The 19402-nt window shown below is 41.8% G+C and overlaps 1 protein-coding gene across 2 annotated transcripts in view; it reads right to left on the bottom strand.

Annotated features, from left to right (window-relative positions):
* The window catches only part of Plppr1 (phospholipid phosphatase related 1), a 260218-nt gene that overhangs the window by 2233 nt on the left and 238583 nt on the right, over positions 1 to 19402 (bottom strand). For both annotated transcript variants that reach the window (XM_021200013.2, XM_029540268.1), the window contains 3 exons: positions 11359 to 11609; positions 7897 to 8073; positions 4783 to 4914 (listed from right to left, as the gene is read on the bottom strand). In XM_021200013.2, coding sequence (XP_021055672.1) covers positions 4783 to 4914; positions 7897 to 8073; positions 11359 to 11609 — 560 coding nt within the window. The remainder of the gene's footprint in view (positions 1 to 4782; positions 4915 to 7896; positions 8074 to 11358; positions 11610 to 19402) is intronic.

Below are 19402 nucleotides of genomic sequence, written 5' to 3'. Positions count from 1 at the left end.
TCCCAGCCTCCAGATTAGGTTCACTGGTGAGCCTTCCAATTCTGGATTGTAGTTCATTTCAAATATAGTCAAGTTGACAACCAGGAATAGCCACTACAACGTGTGTGTGTTGTGGAGGTTAGGGCAACATATTTGGTATTCTGCCCTATTGTCTCCACTTTATTCCTTTGAGACAAGATTCCTCACTAAACCTAGAACCTGGAGCTAGGCTGGGTGGCCACCAACTCTCTACCTGGCTCCACACTGGGCTTATAGGCATACATGTGGCTGTGAGTTGATGTGGATTCTGATATCGAAGCTTGGATGCTCCTGCATGCTCAGCAAGGCCCTGACCAGTGAGCACTCTCAGCAGCCCATGTCTGGATCCATGGGTGGATACTTCCAAATGTCTTCACCTTGGTAATCACCTCTTGTTTCTAGGGTTTCCTTCTTAGTCCTGGGTTATTCCAGAAAGCAAGCAAGCAAGCTCCTGAATCTCCAGTCCTTAAAACCTGCATGCTACGCCATATTCCCCTTGCTGCGCCCCATCCAAGTCTCTATGGTGTCCATTTCCTCTAATCCAGGTCACTTCTTAAACCCATTGCGAATTTCCCTAACAAGTCAACTGTGACCTCCGTGGTTCCAGATCCCCTGAGAATTTCTCCAGGCTTGTCCTTCTCAGCTTCTTAGTGACAATGAAGATAGCTGATGACTCCCTTTGATGCTTAATCCTTCCATGATCCAGAATTTTTTTCTTCTTTTCTACTCTAATTGCTGAATAATTTAAATCTCCCTCTCCCTCTCCTCTCTCCTCTCCCCCTCCCCTCTCTCTGCATTTAAGCAATGATTTCTAAATTTCTTTTCTGAGTTCCATTCCTGCATATGCAGTAGCTGTCTCAAGCTCTCCTCCTGAGCATTTCAGATTTATGATGACTCAAAACAGCACTGCCCATGTGTTATTCTTTCTGACAGATGTTCCTGCTTCAGGACCACCCAGCAGCGCTGAGTTCCTTTGCAGGTAGCTGCTCAAGCCAAACCCCAGAGTAGTGATGAGGGGGAGGGAAAGGGGAAGAGTGGGGATCCTGGGCTGCTCACACCCTGATCTCATCCTCCTTGAAAGGAGATTCCAGCCCCAGGAAACCAAGTTTCTTGCCAGGATTTGTATCCACATCTTTCTAGCCTTTCTGAGTCTATTTTGCCTCCTCTATCTAATTCTCCACAGACCAGTCAGTGTTCAAATGCTCCCCTATGGTCCCATATCCCTTTGCTGGTGGCCCTATGAGACTTTGGATGGCCTGCATCTACCTTCCTTCCTTCCTTCCTTCCTTCCTTCCTTCCTTCCTTCCTTCCTTCCTTCCTTCCTTCCTTCCTTCTTCTTCTTCTTCTTCTTCTTCTTCTTCTTCTTCTTCTTCTTCATTTTATCATCTTTTGTCCTCATAAGTAGAAAACATCCATACATACAGAGGAAACCAGTTGCTTCATTTATAATTTATTCCTTTGTTAGAATGACTATGACCATTTATTTGAGGAACATCGGCAGCTGAAAGATGGTGTTTTGGAATCATTTTTAGGCCCATACAGTGATGGCTGGAAAACTATCTCTTCAGTTTGAATTTTCTACAGTAATTTACTTTTTAGTTCCCTTGTACCCTGTCTTAATCAGCAATATCAGCAGGAATCACAGAATGCAAATGTCAAACATGGGTTCATATTTTAAGGAGGAGGGTTCTGTGAGGCAAAGGGAAAAAATGTTCCAGAACGAGAGAAATCAGATTCTTGGCTCCTGGTCATAGAAAGCTGTTCTCCTGAGATTCTGAATGGCAGGTAGATTTCATGTGTGTGAGTATGTGCTCCAAAGGGCAGTTTTGGTCTCTAAAATCTCCATAGTTCCTCCCTGGGAAAATGGTTTCATTCTGCCAACCATAAAGCATCAATTTCTCCTGTATACTCTGGCCCAAGGTATTGCATGGGAAGCTTTTACTCAGAGAGAACATGCCAGCCAAATATTGGAAGAATAGTTCAGGTTCAACATACAATTCTTGCAGCACGTTTTCATGCTCAAGTCTGAGAAAGGTAGATTTTTAAAAAGGAAAATTGCTTGAATGAAATAAGAGGCTGTATGCTAAAGTAGGATGTATAGGGTTTTATGGGTCCATGTTTAATTTTGCTTAAACAATCTTGGAAATGGTACTTAAACATATCTTCCTTTCTAAAATAGGGTAATGTCAGGTGTAGGAGTACTGTGAAAGTGTGAGGATAGGACTCTCAATGACTTACTTCTCTTTCTTGAACAATGAGTAAAGGGTATTATCTTCTATCTCTGCAGAAACGTTTTCTAGTAAAAGCAATGTTTGCCTTCCTCAGTTGTCCACCATTGGTTTGGACTATGCCACATGGCCAGTACTTCCCACAGCTTCCTATAACTGTGTTCTGACTCACCTGCAGAAGTTCTGCTCATTGGTTCTCTCAAGTCTGCTTTTGTCATAGAAATGGTGACAGCAGAGACAGTGTCTCGGGTCTGACTTGAGGTTGATTGGTTTTTGGTTGAAAGATTTAGTTGAGATTTTGGCTCTGGCTTGCTTCCATCCAGACAGTATTTGTGTTACACTTAATGTTAAGAAGCATGTCACTTAGATCATAGAACCCAGATCCTTAAAGATTCTCAATTCCATGAGGGGCATAAATGAGAGGGAACTCTAATTGTAAGGGGCAATCAAATGATGGACATAGAAGGACCTTCTGCCCAATCTTGATATTCACGAGGCTTCAGATTGAGACAAGGAGAGCACATACATAGACACATAGAGTCAGGCTTGGAGGAAGTTCAGCTACAACCTGTAGTGCCCAGGGCATTTATTGATAATCTCATTGTTATTCTTGGTGTGGATACTCAAGCATCCTTCATCTCTAAGGGGAAGAACCATTTCTGAAAGCATTTGGTCCTTCACTTTGCACTATGAAACATTTAGAATATGTCCTAGAAATCTGTTGTCCTAGTCAACTACAAATAGTCTTGGAGGAGAAGAAAAAAGCCACAGGCATAGGTTAAGGCCTGACTGGTGTGGGCAGATAGAAGACATCATTCTAATACCAGGAATATTCAGGGGGCACTAAGTGCACACAGGTGGATACATCTGTGCAACTAAGCAAATAGGTTTTTTTTAATGTATTATCTTTATATGTGTATTAGTGTTTGCTTGCATGTTGGTATGTGGAACAAGTGCATGCCTGGTGCCTGTGGAGGTCTGAAAAGAGCCCTGGATATCCTGTTTCTAATTAAATTACTAAAATGGGATATATGGGAAAAAGGAGTTGAATGTGCTTGGTGCTAGGTTTAACAATAAAACAACATAGTTTCTCACAATGGCTAAGATTTTATTGCTTTCTCTCTGGTTCACTTATGAAGTGAAACTTCATTAAAGGTCAAAAGACATAGAAGAGCTTGTGACAGTAAATCTCTAAATAGTGAGAAATACCTAATAATTCCAGCAGAAAGCACAGTGCGGTCTTTTATATTTTGAGATGAGCAGAATATTACAGAAAACATTTCGTAGGATTCCAGAGGTCTTCTGAAAAGATGGGTGTTTGAATGAAAGTCATGGCTTCTTAAAAGAGGGCTGTTCTCTTGTTCTTTAATTATATTTACTCATCTCCACTTTCCAACCTTTTAGCTGGATGGGGGGGTGGGTACAGTTCAACAGTGCTGACTTCATTATTTTCATTTTATCATAGAGATGGGCATTGATAAATGTCCATTCTATATGATGGTTGTTCAAATAAGAATAGCTTTTGTTGCTCCTGGAAGAATCCTAGGCAAAAGTTTCAATTGTCCTATGTCTAGGCCTCCTTAACAGCCTTTCACGATGTTTCTCGGTCTCCTCACAGTAGGCATTTCTCTTAACTTGCATTCCTGTGGTGAACCTCATTCATCTCTAAGGGGAAGAACCATTTCTGAAAGCGTTTGGTGCATTTGGTACATTATGACAGCTTTATTTCCACTGTCCCCAATCATCAGAGTTCTGCAGAGCTAAGGCTGTATCTAGTTATTGTTTTGACCTCATGCATGGATGAAGGGCTTGTAGTAGAACTCCTAATCAGAAAATATTATTGCGTTGGATTTGTGACCATTATCAGACCAGATTCTGTACCTTTAGCTTGAGTAACTAGTCACTACACTGAACAAACTCTTTGTCTTTCCAAACAAAGTTGCCCTCCCATTATCCATGGGTTCTGTAACCGTGGATTTGTGCAGTCATAGATGAAAAGGGTTTAGGAGACTAAACACAGTTGCCCTTCCGTTATTCATGGGTTCTGCAGCCATGCGTTCATACAATCACAGCTGAGAAATATCGAGGAGACTGGATTCATACAACATTGTTTCCTTTTTAGATTCCCTCAACAGCAGTGTTTAATGACTATTCTCTTAGTTGTTGCATTGTCTTAAACATTACAGGTAAAATGGAGATGAAGGTATATATGAATTTCTGTGTAAGCTCCATGCATTCTGCTGTACTACATTAGGAACTTGTGAACTTTGGGCTTTCGTATTCCCTGGACGTTTGGATCCCACCTTTCCGCCCCCCAACAACACCAAGGGAAGTGGACTTGCACAGGAAACCACTTGGTTGTTAGTCAAACTGGCTTCCCATAAGAATAGATCAAAGTTCCTGTATGTTGATTATACGTTAGTGAACAGAGGCCCCTAAAGCCGCTTGGGTTTAATTTGAACAACACTTAGCACTTCCTCAGGATTAAATAAGCAACCTGCAAAGGCCATGAGTTTGCTAAGTGACTTTACTGTACCTGTGCACTTAAGGTTTCCAGCGGGCTCTCTATCCTTGGGAAAGCCATCAAGGGAACTCCACGGGGATCCTCGGGTTTGGGTTTGGAAGGAGAGCCTTGGGTTCCTCTAAAGTTATGAACCACACACATTCCCTGCAGGATGAGCAAGAAGAGAGATTGGGTCAGACTCCAGCAGGCAGCTCTTGGTCATCTCTGAGAGCGACAGACTGTTGTACTTGAATACGAGCACCAAGGTGACATATTTCCTTGGAATGATAGGAAAGAGTGAGAGAGGCTTGAACTGTTTGCTGAGCACACAGCAGGTACTGTGAAGGAAATTCACCAGGTGACTGGGGATACCCCACAGGGCTCATCCCCTCAGCTGTCAAATGGGAGTGGGAAACTTACCTTATAGATTTATGACCGTATGACATGTGTAAGTCCCCTTGTTATCACACCAAACATGTGCTGAAGGCTGCTGTGTGCCTGGCAGTGTCCTGGGCCTGTGCCTCATTTTGGTTGATCCAGCCAACAATTTCCAACGGTAAGAACTGAAGTGCTATTAGTCTCTTCAGCTTGAACAGGGGAAGTTTAAATTCCTCAAAATCACACGACTATACTCTTTCTTTCTCTTAAGTGCCAAACACAATGAGGTCTCAGCCCACATTGACTGATGTTTAACGTCTGCCTAAAATGATCATTGTCAAATAGGTCTGTATTGCTTACTTGTCTTAAACAACTCACTATAAATGTTTGTCTAGTTTCCTTTTTTTATTTTCTACCAGAGTCTTAGTTTTTAGCATCTTCTCTGCCCACTATGAATTGTTCTGCCTCTTTCCATATTTTTTGTTGTTATTCTGCATCTTTGTTTCTATGTCTAGTGTTGAGTCTTTCCGCTAATTTTTCAAACCTTATAGAACAGCTATGCAAACTTTTTTTTTAACCAAGCTCATCTCCACTGTACACTATAGCTCTGCTTAAATTTTTGGCTACTTGGGAAATGGTAGAAGGAGAAGTGCCTGAGCCCTGGAGTTGAGGTTTATAGTGATTGGGTGATTATTTACCAAGCAATATAGTTTGAGGCCCAATTTACTGTACAATAAAAGGAAGGTTAAAATATTGCCAGCAGTGTCCTAAGAACTCAAAACTGGAGGCGTTTGTATTACAGGGCATGCAGTCATTGCTCAGTCCACATTTCCATTCTTCTTTCCCCGTGCGCTTTTTCATGGGAAACACAGATGTGTGAAGCAGTGTTGGAAGGGAAAAGAGAGTATGCTGGCCTTCTTGGCTTTTGCTTTTCTCTGTCTCCTCTCCACATTTGGTTACCCCCCCCCGACTTCATTTTCCCTTCTGTTCCCAGCTTGATGTGTGTCTCTGAGCTATGGATATGTGTGTGCAAATGAGTAGACATCAATTCAGTGGCAGTCTAGATTTTTAAAGTACAAACCATATTGGATGAAAGCAAAATTGACCATAACTGTCAAATCACTGGAAGCAATAACAGAGCAAACAAGAACCAAGGGATAGGAAAGAAGACGAGAAAGTTACTAAGAGAAAAGTCTAATCTTAAAGCAGAATTCTTATACAGCACCCCAGAAACCCACAGGCTTTCGCAGATGATCTCTCAAAGGTCCATGCAGCTGTGTGGACGTCTCCACTGCCGTTTCTTCTTAGCAGGCAATAGTGTGCTCTAATGATGTTAGATAACAAGAGTGACTTGTCTTCTAGCCCATCTTCATTCATGTACCAGTGATCTCCCTTGGAGACTGATCTATTCTCTTGAAGTCACGTTGAGTGACAGTAGTTTCACAGAGAGTGTTCTATAGAAATGTATGAGCATATTCAGGAAAGGCAGCTGGCCAACTGAACTGGGGCTGTGACAGTCATTCGTGTATATTTTGTATTGAGAACAGAAAGGAAAACAGAGTTAACTAACAGTAATATATGAATATAACATGAGGGTAAAGGGCTTGGACTATAAATGACAGAATAGGAGGGGTAGCAGGACCTCTGAATTTTAGTGACCGCTTCTCCTTGGGAACGGTCTTATAATTGATAGGGGCTTTATTTTATGCAGGGTATGTGAGTTTATATGTCTGGTGACCTACTGTCAAAAGAAACAAGCAAAGAATGAAACTGCACCTCTCTAGTGTGTCCAGCCAATAGAATATTATAGGACAATAAAAAGAAGTAAATTATTGTTTTGTCTTGCAACATGTTTGAGTCTCCAAATATAAACTATGATAGAAGTAAAACGTCAGATGCTACATTTTATGTAATTTTATGTACATGAAATCCAAAGGTAGAGAAAACAAAACTATACCTTAACTAGAAATTAGCTTGAGGTGAAGGGAAATGAAAAATTAAGAGAGACGTCAAGGTCATCAAATACCATTCTTCAATGGAACTGGAAAAAAAGAGTGCAGATTTTTCTCTTTCAGTTCAAGTCAGATTTTGGGATTTTCCACATGAGCCCATAGATGAGTCTCTATTTATTTGAAGAACTAAAACATCATCAGAGTTGTGAAGATCTGGAGGCAGCTGTGCTTGCCAAAAAAACCATCAGGGAGGTCAACTGTAGAAGCCATGTAGTTGAAATCAGATGCCAAGAGGCAAGTTCAGACAAAGAGAGACCGCTAAAAGGTGAGTGATTAGCTGTGGGGTTTCCCTATGTCTGAGAGGGTAGGTACATGTGCCCTAAGACAGTTCCTGGGTCCCACACCCCCTCTTTTGTAGGAAGGAGTCTGACCCACTAGTGACCCCCGTCCTCTGTGCTTTACCTAGAAACCTGTAGTTCCTGATCCCCAAAGATTGAGTATAAATACTCCAACCCTCACACTATGGGGTCACACTGTGTGACCAAGCTGAGAGCTCAAGGGCAGAGCATAGCCATCTTTCTTGGGGATAGAATTCTCCTTGATTCTTTCAAGAAACATGGCCAATCAAATTTCTCAAAGCAAAGGTACTCTGATTCTCTTCTTGTAGAAAAGCATACGCATTCTTTGGAGGACTGCTGCTTAGAAGATGGGAGCACAGGGAATGACGACTCAGACTGGAACCAGGGAAAGTCATTGAGCTGTGGCTTTACACAGAGGACATGAAATGGAAGAAGTAGAAGGAAAAGGGCTGACCTACCAAAAACAGGGCCACTGCAGTGCCCAGGATGAAGCCGGCAATCACGTCTGAACAGTGGTTCCGGTACTCTGAGACCCGGTTGAGGCCCGTCAGGAAGGCGGTACAGAGGGTTCCCAAGCACAGCACTGGCTTGGCCAGCCGACTGCTCTTTGTCTTGATTGTGCTTGTGATGTACATCTGCAGTGGGAGAGAGACCAATGAGTCCCCGAAGTCCTTGTCCTGGGTCCTCCACAGGAATGCACATGTATCCCAGGTCAGAAACAGGGACTTTGTGAAAGGAAATCTTAGCGACAGAATCTCCTTAGACAACTTCATTAAGCTAGTTAGTTAGATAGGAAACAGTGCAGCCATGACAATGAACATGAGCTCATTAGTGACTTGAATCATCATGAGTTTATGAGCAGAAACTATATTGTCAGAAGGAATAATTGAAGAATAATGGCTGGATCTGGAACACGTAGTTTTTAGGTAAATAACCAGAGAATCATGTGGTGATATTACAAAACTCATATAAAATTCTTAGATAGCAGGCTAACATTCTATTCGAATGCATTTGTGGCAGAAGATACCAGGTAGCAGAGATTTCACATTTTACTTTTTATTGTGCCGTCTGCACTCTTTGGGGCCATGACATAAAATTATTCACTGATTGGCTGATGGCCCTAATCTGAACGCTCTGATCATGACCATGGGCCACTATCCTGCTGGAAGTTGATTTTTCATCTCAGGGACAACTGAGGTCTTCTACATTTGTCTGCTATCCATCTGTCTACTTCAGACTTTTAAAACACTAAAATTTTCTGTGTAGTACAGTATATAAAAGGGTGAACTATCTGAACAAAAATAAAAATAAAACCTGTTGTACTCTCTGACACTAGAAGTGTGTGCTGTTGTTATCAAATGTATCCACAATAAAATATTTCTTTACTGTGTATCCACAGTGAAGAAAAACTTGTTTCTAGCAAATTACAACACTTTGGTAACTGCTTTAAAGCACCACTAGGGGGCACTAGTTACCTACCATTTCCCGTTTTCTTTTTGGCTGGACTTCAAGGCCCAATCTGGCCTCAACTTTGATTCACTCTTTTTGCCTCAACCTCCTATGTGGATTCTGGGACTACAGACATATCTCATTAATTCTGATCAAATATGGTGAGTTCAATAACCCCAATCCCTGCTAAGGCTGATATTTAAGATTATAACCTATAGAATATTTGATGTCCTGAGTATGAATACATCCACATAGACACATCTGGCAATATTACATTGGGAAATTAATTTCTAGGAAGATGTTTCAACACTGGCATGAATCCTAGTGGGATACAGGCACCTCGTTATCCTGTGTTACAGGTGGTGCAAAAAGCTCTGGTAGATCAAAGGCACACAGATTGTAGAATACTGAGATCTTCTGACAGTGTGGGAATTCTTACTTAAAATGCTGAATGAAATACATATGTTCAACTTGATGTTTTGTGCTCCTATATTGTTTTCTAGGTATGTTTTTTTTTAATGAATTGTTCCTGTGAAACACTGCATTAAGGACATAGATATTCTCCACAATATTAAATGGTACCTAGGAAGTAACTACTTAATAATGTTCTCATTAGAGGTTACTCTGTATTTGGCACATAATAATTGCAGATATTTATGAGTGCTGTATAGTGTTTCAGCACCTCTATGCATCTTGCCATGAAGCCCTGGCAATTAGCATATCCATCAGTCTTGAGCAATCCTGAAAGCATAATTTAGCACATAACAGAAAACATTTACTCCATTGGAACGTTGTATCTGGATTGATCTCTCTTTGACCAGGATGATGTCCCAATCCTTGGATGATGCCTGCATGGTGAGCGGTGTGCCCCTACTATATTCAATTCTTTCCACAGCTGCCAATGCTCAGGTTTCATCTGATGATGGCACACTGGCCTAAGTTACCAATTTATCTACATAATGGCATCATCAAAATCAATTTCATATAGTAGTGACTTGAATCTGATAAAAATGCAAAATGGGAGGGAGGCAAAATCAAGCGACTTTATACAAATTATGCTCCAGAAAATTTAGGAACCAATCAATATTCTGAAAACCAGAAAACACACTAAATGTCCCTGAGGATTCTTGGCCTATGTCCCCTCTTTGTTATGTAAAGAAAAAACCAAGTCTAACCAGGGACAGAGTGTGTGCCCCCAACAGTGCTTGGGTGAAGGAGAAGGGGATGCTGCTCCCTGCAGATGGGGCCGAGGAGTCAGGTGAGGGAACCCCAGAACATCTAGGTAGTTTGAATGGAGCCTTAGCTCTGACTTCCCTAGGGGTCCTTCTGACCTGTGGCTACTCGCACTGTTGAAACACACACAGCAATGGACCAGTGAGTGACCTTGTGGTGTTGGCTCGTGTGGGTCCAAGTTCATAGTTGTGCTTCTGAGTTCTGGGTTCAAAAGACGCATAGATTAGAGAAAGACGAAATAAGCCATTCCCAACATGGACGCTAGTTAAAATGTAGGAAAGCAAAAAGACAGTACTGCTCATCCTCAGATGAGAGTAAAACAAACAAGCAAAAAAGAAGGCACTATGACCTAACAGAGCAACCAAAGGCCGTGTGATCTAGGGAGAAGTGAAGCTTGGGGGTCTTAGATTCTTCTGGAAATATCCAACTTTTAACAAAGTGATAACATAATGTATCTTGCAAGAATCTCAGGGGACAGGTTTAATCCTGTACACTATGAGGGTGACTACACATCCGAGTCTACACTTGAAACCCTACAGGTAGGCACCAGCAAGGTGTGCTGTTCTGAAACCAACCAAAACTGTGACAGAGTGGTCAGAGAGTCCCAGACTGAGGGCCAGGAGCTCAGGCCAGGAGCTCGGCGCAGCTCTGACTATGCATTCAAGAGGACTTAGTTTCTCCCCCTGTAAACCGGGAAGGTATAAATGGACAGTTATCAAATGTCTTTTCAAACTAAGTCCTCTGAGATGGCCTTATCAACAGTGTGATATGATGTGAGAGAAACATCTTTCTTTAAATTGGATATTTTATTTATTTACATTTCAAAATGTTATCCCCTTTCCTGATTTCCCCTCCACAAACCTCTTATCCCATCCATTTCCCCTTGCTTCTATGAGGGTGCTCCCCCTCTCGCCCATCTACTCTCACCTCACCGCCCTGGCATTCCCCTACACCGGGGCATCGAGCCTTTAGAGGACCAAGGGCCTCTCCTCACATTGACGACAGACAGGCCATCCTCTGCTACATGTGCAGCTGGAGCCATGGGTCCCTCCATGTGTGCTCTTTGGTTGGTGGTTTGGTTCCGGGAGCTCTGGGAGAATTGGTTGGTTGATGAGAGAAACATGTTTTATCTGACTTACATCGTCACGTGACAGGGATGACACAACGGTGGTGGGAAGGGTGAGAGACACAGCCCAGCGAAACCCCGACCTGGGAGTCAGTACGACTCACACACTCACCGTGGCATATAAGGCGGAGTAAATGCTCAGAGCGGCGTGTTTGGAGGGAAAGGACCTCCGGGCTTTTTCTATCACTTCCAGGTCCCCAGTGCAGATGTTGCCATTGGTGATGAACTGTTGGTGTGCCCGGCAGTCTGTACTGGTATAGTTTGGCTGGCACACTGTCAGGAAGTATGGTGTTAGGTGACCAGTGACGACTTGCCCCGCGTTTACAAAAATGTCAGTAGCAAAAAGTCCAAAAGCAAATACCCCTATAAGGAGATTTGAGAGAAGTAAGAGAGGTGACGTGCAATTGTCAGTTGGTTTCTGCCCCAGAGAAGAGATTAGGGGAGTCCTTGATGATACCTCCAAAAGGATTTTTTTATTAGATATTTTCTTTATTTACACTTCAAATTTTATCCCCGTTCCTCATTCCCCCCCCCCCAGAAAACCCCCTATCCCCTCCCCCAACCCCCTTCTCACTAACCCACCCACTCCCACTTCCCTGTCCTAACATTCCCCTACACTGACGCACAGAGCCTTCACGAGACCAAGAGCCTCTCCTCCCATTGATGTCCCACAATGACCATCCTCTGCAACATATGCGGTTGGAGCCTTGGATTCCTTCACGTGTCCCCAATGGAGGAGCTAGAGAAAGGACCCAAGGAGCTGAAGGAGTTTGCAGCCCCTTAGGAGGAAGAACAATATGAACCAATCAGTACCCCCAGAGCTCCCAGGGACTAAACCACCAACCACAAGGATTTTAATTGTCAATTTGTCCCTTCACCTTTATCCTTCTAGAGAATGAAGCCTGCCTCTTGCATGATCTTGGCAGGCTACCTACTGTCAGCATTTTATTGCTTTGTTTGAGTACCTTAGCAGCAATTTAGTCTCAACAGAAGGAGCTGGAAGCTTTGAGTCTCACTGACTTGGGCTCTTGTCTTGGTGACCGGCTCACAGAATGAGTAGTATAACTTCTTTGAACCTCAATGCCCTTGGTTGAACATTAGAGATGGGGTAGTTTGGGAAGATGGCATGAGCTATGTACAAAATACCCAGCATAAGTCTGGGCTTGCTTTGCTTTTAAGACAGGGTCTCATGTATCCCAGGGTGGTCTCAAACTCTCGATGGAGCCCAGGATGATCTTACAACTTCTGACCTTCCTGGTATCATGTCCTAAGTACTGGCATCCCTAGGGTATGCCACTTTAGCTGTTTTGTGCAGTGTTAGGAATGGAACCTGGACTTATGAGCACACTAGACAAGCACCCTACCAACTGAGCTACATTGCTAGCCTCATAGTATCTTAAGTGATTCCTCTTTCTACAGACAATGTATTCAGCCTGTTTTTATTTAGAAATGCAAATGAGCTGTTCTCTATAACGGCTTGGTAAGCAAGAATGAATAAGGATTTTTACAGAGTTCCTCCCCAAAGAGAGGAAAAAAAGATTATTCCAAAAATGTCACTGAATTGTTTTATTTGATAAAGTGAGTAGTAAAGGGGGAGATAGAGAAGGGATTCAAGTCAATGGTTATTAGTGGTATCAGACTCTCGCTGCTGCTACAACAAGCTGCCATAAACACCATGGCTTGAACCAATGCAAATCCATTTCCTCACTAACTTATGGAAGTTGGAAGAACAACATATATTTCAACCAGGAGAAGCTCCAAGTCTTGTCTGGGCTGTCGTTCTGGGAACTCGGGAAAGTTTCAGGGTAGAACCTATTCCTTCTCCAGCACTGAGGAGTTGCCTCTTTTCAGCACTCACCTAATTCCTCTGCTCCATTGGCTCTGACTTTCTCGCCCATCTCATAAAAACGCTTGTGATTGCATTCAATCCACTTGGACGAACCAGGATAACCCCTGATCTTGAGATCATTAGTGTAAGCATATCTTCAGATCCCCCTTTCACAAAAAGTAGCAAGTCCACTTTTTCCAGGGTCATCTTTAGGGGTTCATGTGCAAGCATGTGCATGTGTGTCTATATTTGTGTGCAAATTCATGTATGTACATGCATGCATGTGTGTGCATGTGTATGTGCATTGCATGTATGCATGTGAGTACATACATGTATGTGCACACATGTATATGCATGTATATATGTGTACATGTGTGTGTTCTGACTGTTATTTAGCTGGGAAGCCTGTGCACTCCACCTCTAGATTTTTAATCTGTTCTCTGATAAATTCCACAGCTTTAGCCTCAACGAGTTTGACCATTGATAAACAGAAGTTTTTTAGTTGAAAACAATTTTTAGCTGACATGTAAAACTGTAACAATTATACATACATGTGATATTTTGACACACGCAGAATATGTTGTATATGTAAACCATTTGTATCGTGATTGAAATTATCAAAGCATCATTTATATGTATTTCCTCAAATATTTGCCATTTGTGGTGAAAATAATCACACCTCTTTCCCCTAGCATTGTAAAAGCTATAGTACCTTATCAATACTGATAGTTACTGGGTGGAGAGAAGTCACCAGGGTTTGGAGCACTGTGGCTCTTGCAGAGGGTGGGGTTCAGTTCCCAGAGTCTACATGGTAGCTCATAACTATCTAGAACTCTAGTTCCAGGGGACCTGATGCCTTCTTCCAGTCTCCAGAGTACTGCATGCATGTGGTACCTAACATACATACACAGAAAACACACTAGAAAACTGAATAAACACTTAAAACATTGATGCCTACCCCTCTCACCGTAGCTACCTTTATCTTTAGTGCTCATTAAATGACCTCTCTCCATCCCTTCTTCCATGTCCATTCAGCTTTGCTGAAGTCCACGTTTTTGGATTCCATACATGAGTGAGATTACACCATACTCAGTCTTTCTATGACTCTTTCCCGTTTCGTTTTGATATGTATTGATTGCTATAATTTTCCTTTCTGTGGCTTTGCAAGAACATGCTTTATCACAATGAGAACTGGCATCTTTATTAGCTGCAGGCGACTCACACTGAGGGGGCTCTGACCTGGGAGAGCAGGCATCCATTGATCATGCCTGGCAGGATTTATCCCTGGGCTCTAGAAGTCTGAGTGGTTGAATTTTTTTTTTTTAATCTTCATGTAAGGTTCTTAAAGACCAGTCTGTGGCTTGTTCAAGGGGTAATAAGTCTGTCTAGACAATCTTTTCCAGGAAACGAGGGTTATTTATGACTTGAAAATAGAAAAGAAAGAGACAGCATTTTCCCCTGGCATTTTATTCCTCAGGCATGCTGTCAATGAGAACCATAGTAGGTTTTGGGAGAAGGAGAGTTCCTAGACATGTAGGACCCGTGTTGGAAGAGCGAGCTCAACGCCCACAAGGATTCTGGGATGGCGGGCTCTGCACGCACTGTCCTGCTACGGTGCTTCTCCGTCTTTTCTCTGCTTACACCTGCTTTTCCTCCTGGCTTAACAGCATCCACTCTCCTCACACTATCATTCTGGCATGTTCAAGCCAGATCTGAATGAAGGGCACTGCCCACCTGAGGGATCCCATCCTCCTCAGGCATATTCCATGCCAACAAAAGGTTATATAGAACCTAGAGTAGTGACGTATAGGTGATGTCAGAGCACACTGGTGTGTTTGCAAAAGACCCAGCGATTCCTTTGTTTGTCAACCCTGAACTCCTTGAGATTATTTTTATAACTCTCAAAAACTAAAAATAGTAGTTTTAGTCTTTGAGTTTGGTGAAACACACTGTATGGTATGATATTAAGGAGATGTTTCAAAAACATCTGTGCAGTATAGCTTGATGCCTAAATTATTTGAGGAAGATCATAACTTTGAAATTTTAGATACATTTTCTTAAACTTTCTATTATCACATACACATTATATATAATGATGGGTTCAGTAAGACAGTTTCATCACATAGATAATGTATTTTGATCAAATTCACCCTCATTGCTCTCTCTTGATGCCCTCCTCCTCTCACTTATTCCCTCCTCTTATCCACTAATCTCCTTTTGACTTTGATGGATTTTTTTTTGTGTGATCCCTTGACGTTATCATTAAAGCTGTTTACAAAGCATAGAAGATTTCCTTACAGGAGCACAGATACCTACTAGTAACTATATACCATTGAAGGAAATGGCTTTCCCTTTCCTACCAACCAATCACCCCTTCTCTGCTTACAAATCCTCAGTGGTTGTGGGTGCTGTGTTTTATAAAAAGGTAAGAGTGGGAGGGATATGTTTGGTTACGGTGTGGTATGGTGTGGGGGAAGGGGGTGCTTATTCGGGCCCATGCTGAGGCATCCCTTCCCCACTGAGGTACTAGCCACACAGTATAGTATAGAATAGAGTTTATTCAGGGCATGGGAGGGGAGTTGAGAGGGTAGTAGAGACAGAGAAAGGCAGAGAGAGAGAGAGGGAGAGCAAAGGAGAAGAAGAAGAAGAAGAAGAAGAAGAAGAAGAAGAAGAAGAAGAAGAAGAAGAAGAAGAAGAAGAAGAAGAAGAAGAAGAAGNAAGAAGAAGAAGAAGAAGAAGAAGAAGAAGAAGAAGAAGAAGAAGAAGAAGAAGAAAAGAAGAAAAAGAAGAAAAAGAAGAAGGAGAAGAAGAAGAAGAGTAAAGGTTGGCCATGAATGTATGGAGAGAGGGGGGAGGGCAATGGGGGAGAGGAAGGGAGCAGGAATAAGAGGAGAGAGCAAGAACAATAGGGCTAGAGAGAGGCACAAGGGGCAAGAAGCCCCTTTTATTGTGAGTCAGGCACACTTGGCTGTTGCCAGGTAACTGTGGGAAGAGCCTGTACTAAATGCAACAGTGGGGACTCATGAGCCCACTTCTCCTCCATAAGGGGATGTTGGTAGGCTCTATGTTGTATAGGTAAGGACACCAGCCATGAATTCAAGAGTGCAGCAGGCACGCCAGGCCCATAAGTCATTATTCTTCCCCACTCTCCCTACCTTCAGCTTCCCTCCAGCTCTTATGTTTTCTGTCCCTTCTGTGATCTTCAATGAGCCTTGGAGGGATGGTATAGATGGTTCATTTTTGGCCGAGCATTCAAGTTATTAGAAGCACTTTGCTTACTTACGCATCTCTGCAGTTACCACCGATTACTAAAGAAAAAATAGTCTCTGACCAAAGATGACAGCATCACCAATATAAAGAATAAACAGGGCGATTTAGAAGATAACTTGGCTGACACATCATGTTCATTTAGAAAAAAAAATAACAGCAGTAGTTTTCCCATGGTATTCTGTGATCTCCTCAGCCATGGTATTATTCTGAATTTCTTCTTACACAGCAGGCCTCAATACAATCAGAAAGTGGTTGATTACCCCAGAACAGATATGTCACTACTGTACCAGAAGGAACATCTTGCCTAGCCAGATGGTAATGTTTCATGATGGCTCTACAGCTGGCTAAGACTGCTGATGATATTTTTTTTCTGAAAAAAAAAAAAATGACATTTAAACTTATATTGTGCACAACAGTGGGATTCAGCGCAATGTGTCCCCATGTGCACACAGCATGCACCGTACAAACTGCAGGGACCTTTCCCACCTCTAACACCTCTCCCAAATCCCCAAAACATGGCTCTATTTCTAAGTCACCATTCTTTAGTGTTTATGAGGGGCAGGAGGGAAGAAAGGAGGGAGAAGAAGGAAGAAGGAATGAAAAGAGAGAGTGGGAGAGAGAAAAGGAGAGAGGAGAGGGAGGAGAGGGAGAGAAAATTTGTCTAGTTTTATTTACTATAATGATCTCTTAATCTATTTTCTCAAAATAAAAATGACAGTATTTTTGCCTTTTTAGTGGCCACATGAGACTGTACTGTGCCCAGGCCACCCACACACACACACACACACACACACACACACACACACACACGCACGCACACCCCACACACCTGTTTGACATAGCCCTTTCATTCCCTTTGTTTATACACCTACAACTGGAAGAGCTGGGTCAGACAGGAAATATGATTTGGGTTTTCTGGGTTACTTTTATATTCTTTACAGTGGCTGCATTAATCACCATTCTCACCAACAGAGGAGAGGTTTTTTTTTTTTTCCTCTACATCCAAACCAGAAATTTTCTTTATTATTTTGTTATAACTGAAGTAAGATGATCTATCAACTTTGCTTTAATTTGAATGTCTTTTATGTTAATGGTTCAGTGCACACGTTCACTTTTTTTTTTTCCTGTTACATTTCTTCTTTTGAGAAATATCTATTCAGGTCATTTGCCCATCATTTTGTTTGCTTGTTTTAATTCATGTGGATAGGTGAGGCTGGCTTAGATTTCCAATCTTCCTGCCTCCACCTCCTAGTGCTGGGATTATAAATGTGCACCACTACACCTGGCTAATATGATTCTTTAAAATGACATTATTTTAAAATGTTCTTTATCCCTTTATATATTTTGGATATCAACTATTGCATGCATGGTTGGTGACTGTTTTCTCCCATTGAGTCGCAGTCTGCTCACTCTGGTGATGGTTGCCTTTGGTGTGAAGATGTCAACATTTTTAAAAGCATATTTGTTTTTTAAACTTTTCATAAAAGTTTACTTTGTGTTAGGGGTTCCACCTTCATGTTCTCCTCTATACCTTCTCTTATCTTCTTTCTAGTCCATGTTGTCGCCCAGACAATTTCACTTCTGTTCTCCTGCAAAAGCCTTTAAGCTTGGTGTAACTCCCCCTTGCAAGTTTTGCTTCTGTTTTCCGTGCTGCTAGAGTCAGAAGTATTTCTGCTGTGCGTCTCTCCCAGCCCGGGGTTGCCAGTCTTGTATTTAGGTACTTTGCCCATTGGGATTGATCTTTCTGCACGCTGAGATGTGCAGTCTTCCATCTTTAGATGTGAGATCTACAGTCTTTCAATGTGGATACACCGTTTCTTCAGTGCTGTCTAAAGAAGAGGCTGTCCATTTTCCATTGTGTGTCTTGGCGCTTGTATCCAGAGTTAGATTTAGTTTACTGTACCTCTTCAATGTGTCTTAAAATCAGGACACGTCCAGCTTTGCTCCTTTTGCTTATGGTCACTTGGCTGTTTGCAGTCTTGTGTGCCTTCATATAAAATTTCAGATTTTTTTTTTAGTTCTATGAAGTACATCATCAGTATTTTAATGTGAATTACATTGTATCTCTGTATCTCTTTGGATAATATAAACATCTTAACAACAACTGTTTAATTCATAAACATGGGAAGTCTTTCTCTTTTCTCTAAGTATTCTACAGCTTATTTCATTAGTGATTTAGAATTTTCACCAACAGATCTTATTTCCTCATTTAACTTATTCCTACATATTTTAGATAACTCTTGTGATGGGATTACTCTTATGATTTCGTATCAAAATTGTTAAAAACTTGCTATTGGTATGTAGAAAATGACTTAGTTTTGTATGCTGACCTTGCACCTCAAAGCTTTAACTCACTTTTCTGTTCTAGTTGCGTCTTGCTGGAGACTTCGGTCTCTTCTCATTGTGTCGTCGGCAGACAGGGATGATGATGCACCAGAATGAAGATGATGGCTCCCTAGTTTATCATGCTCCCTTTATTTATTTATTTTTCCTTGCCTAGTTGTTTTCTTGATAAAGTTTCTAGTTCTATATTTAGTAACAGTGTTGGCAGTAGATTCTTTTTTTGCTCTTAGTATCAGGGACATACTTTAAGATTTTCATATGTGGTCTGATATCAGCGGTGGGCATGCTTTGATTATGTTGGGGTACAGTACTTCCATATCTTCACGTTCACGCCTTCTTCCTTCAGTTGGAGCTGGGTTGCTGGTGAGTTTTTCCATTTACAGAATTTTTATTCTTTTGCTGTCATTCTCCCTCACATCTAGAACTGTCTCCTTAGTTTCCTTTAATGGTTTGCTTGTCCGTGTTCTCTTAGCTCTCATTCATTTTTTTTTTAGAATCATTTTTATACAATTCTTTATTAGGAACTTCAGCCATTTTTATCCTTTGCTACCCGATTCTTGAGCTGCATTTGCTTTGGGGGCATCTGGCCTCCTTTTCTTGTTTTCTTATATTTCTTTTCTTCCTGTATTGAGAGCTGCTCATCTGATGGATAAGGAGTTTCTACCAGGTTCTGAGGTGGTCTGCTTTAGTTAAAGGGCTTTTTCCTGTAGCTGTT

This window comes from Mus pahari, chromosome 6 (assembly GCF_900095145.1).
Source record: "Mus pahari chromosome 6, PAHARI_EIJ_v1.1, whole genome shotgun sequence".
Lineage (NCBI taxonomy): Eukaryota > Metazoa > Chordata > Mammalia > Rodentia > Muridae > Mus > Mus pahari.
Note: the sequence above shows the minus strand (reverse complement) of the source record. Positions and strands in the feature narration are given on the sequence as shown.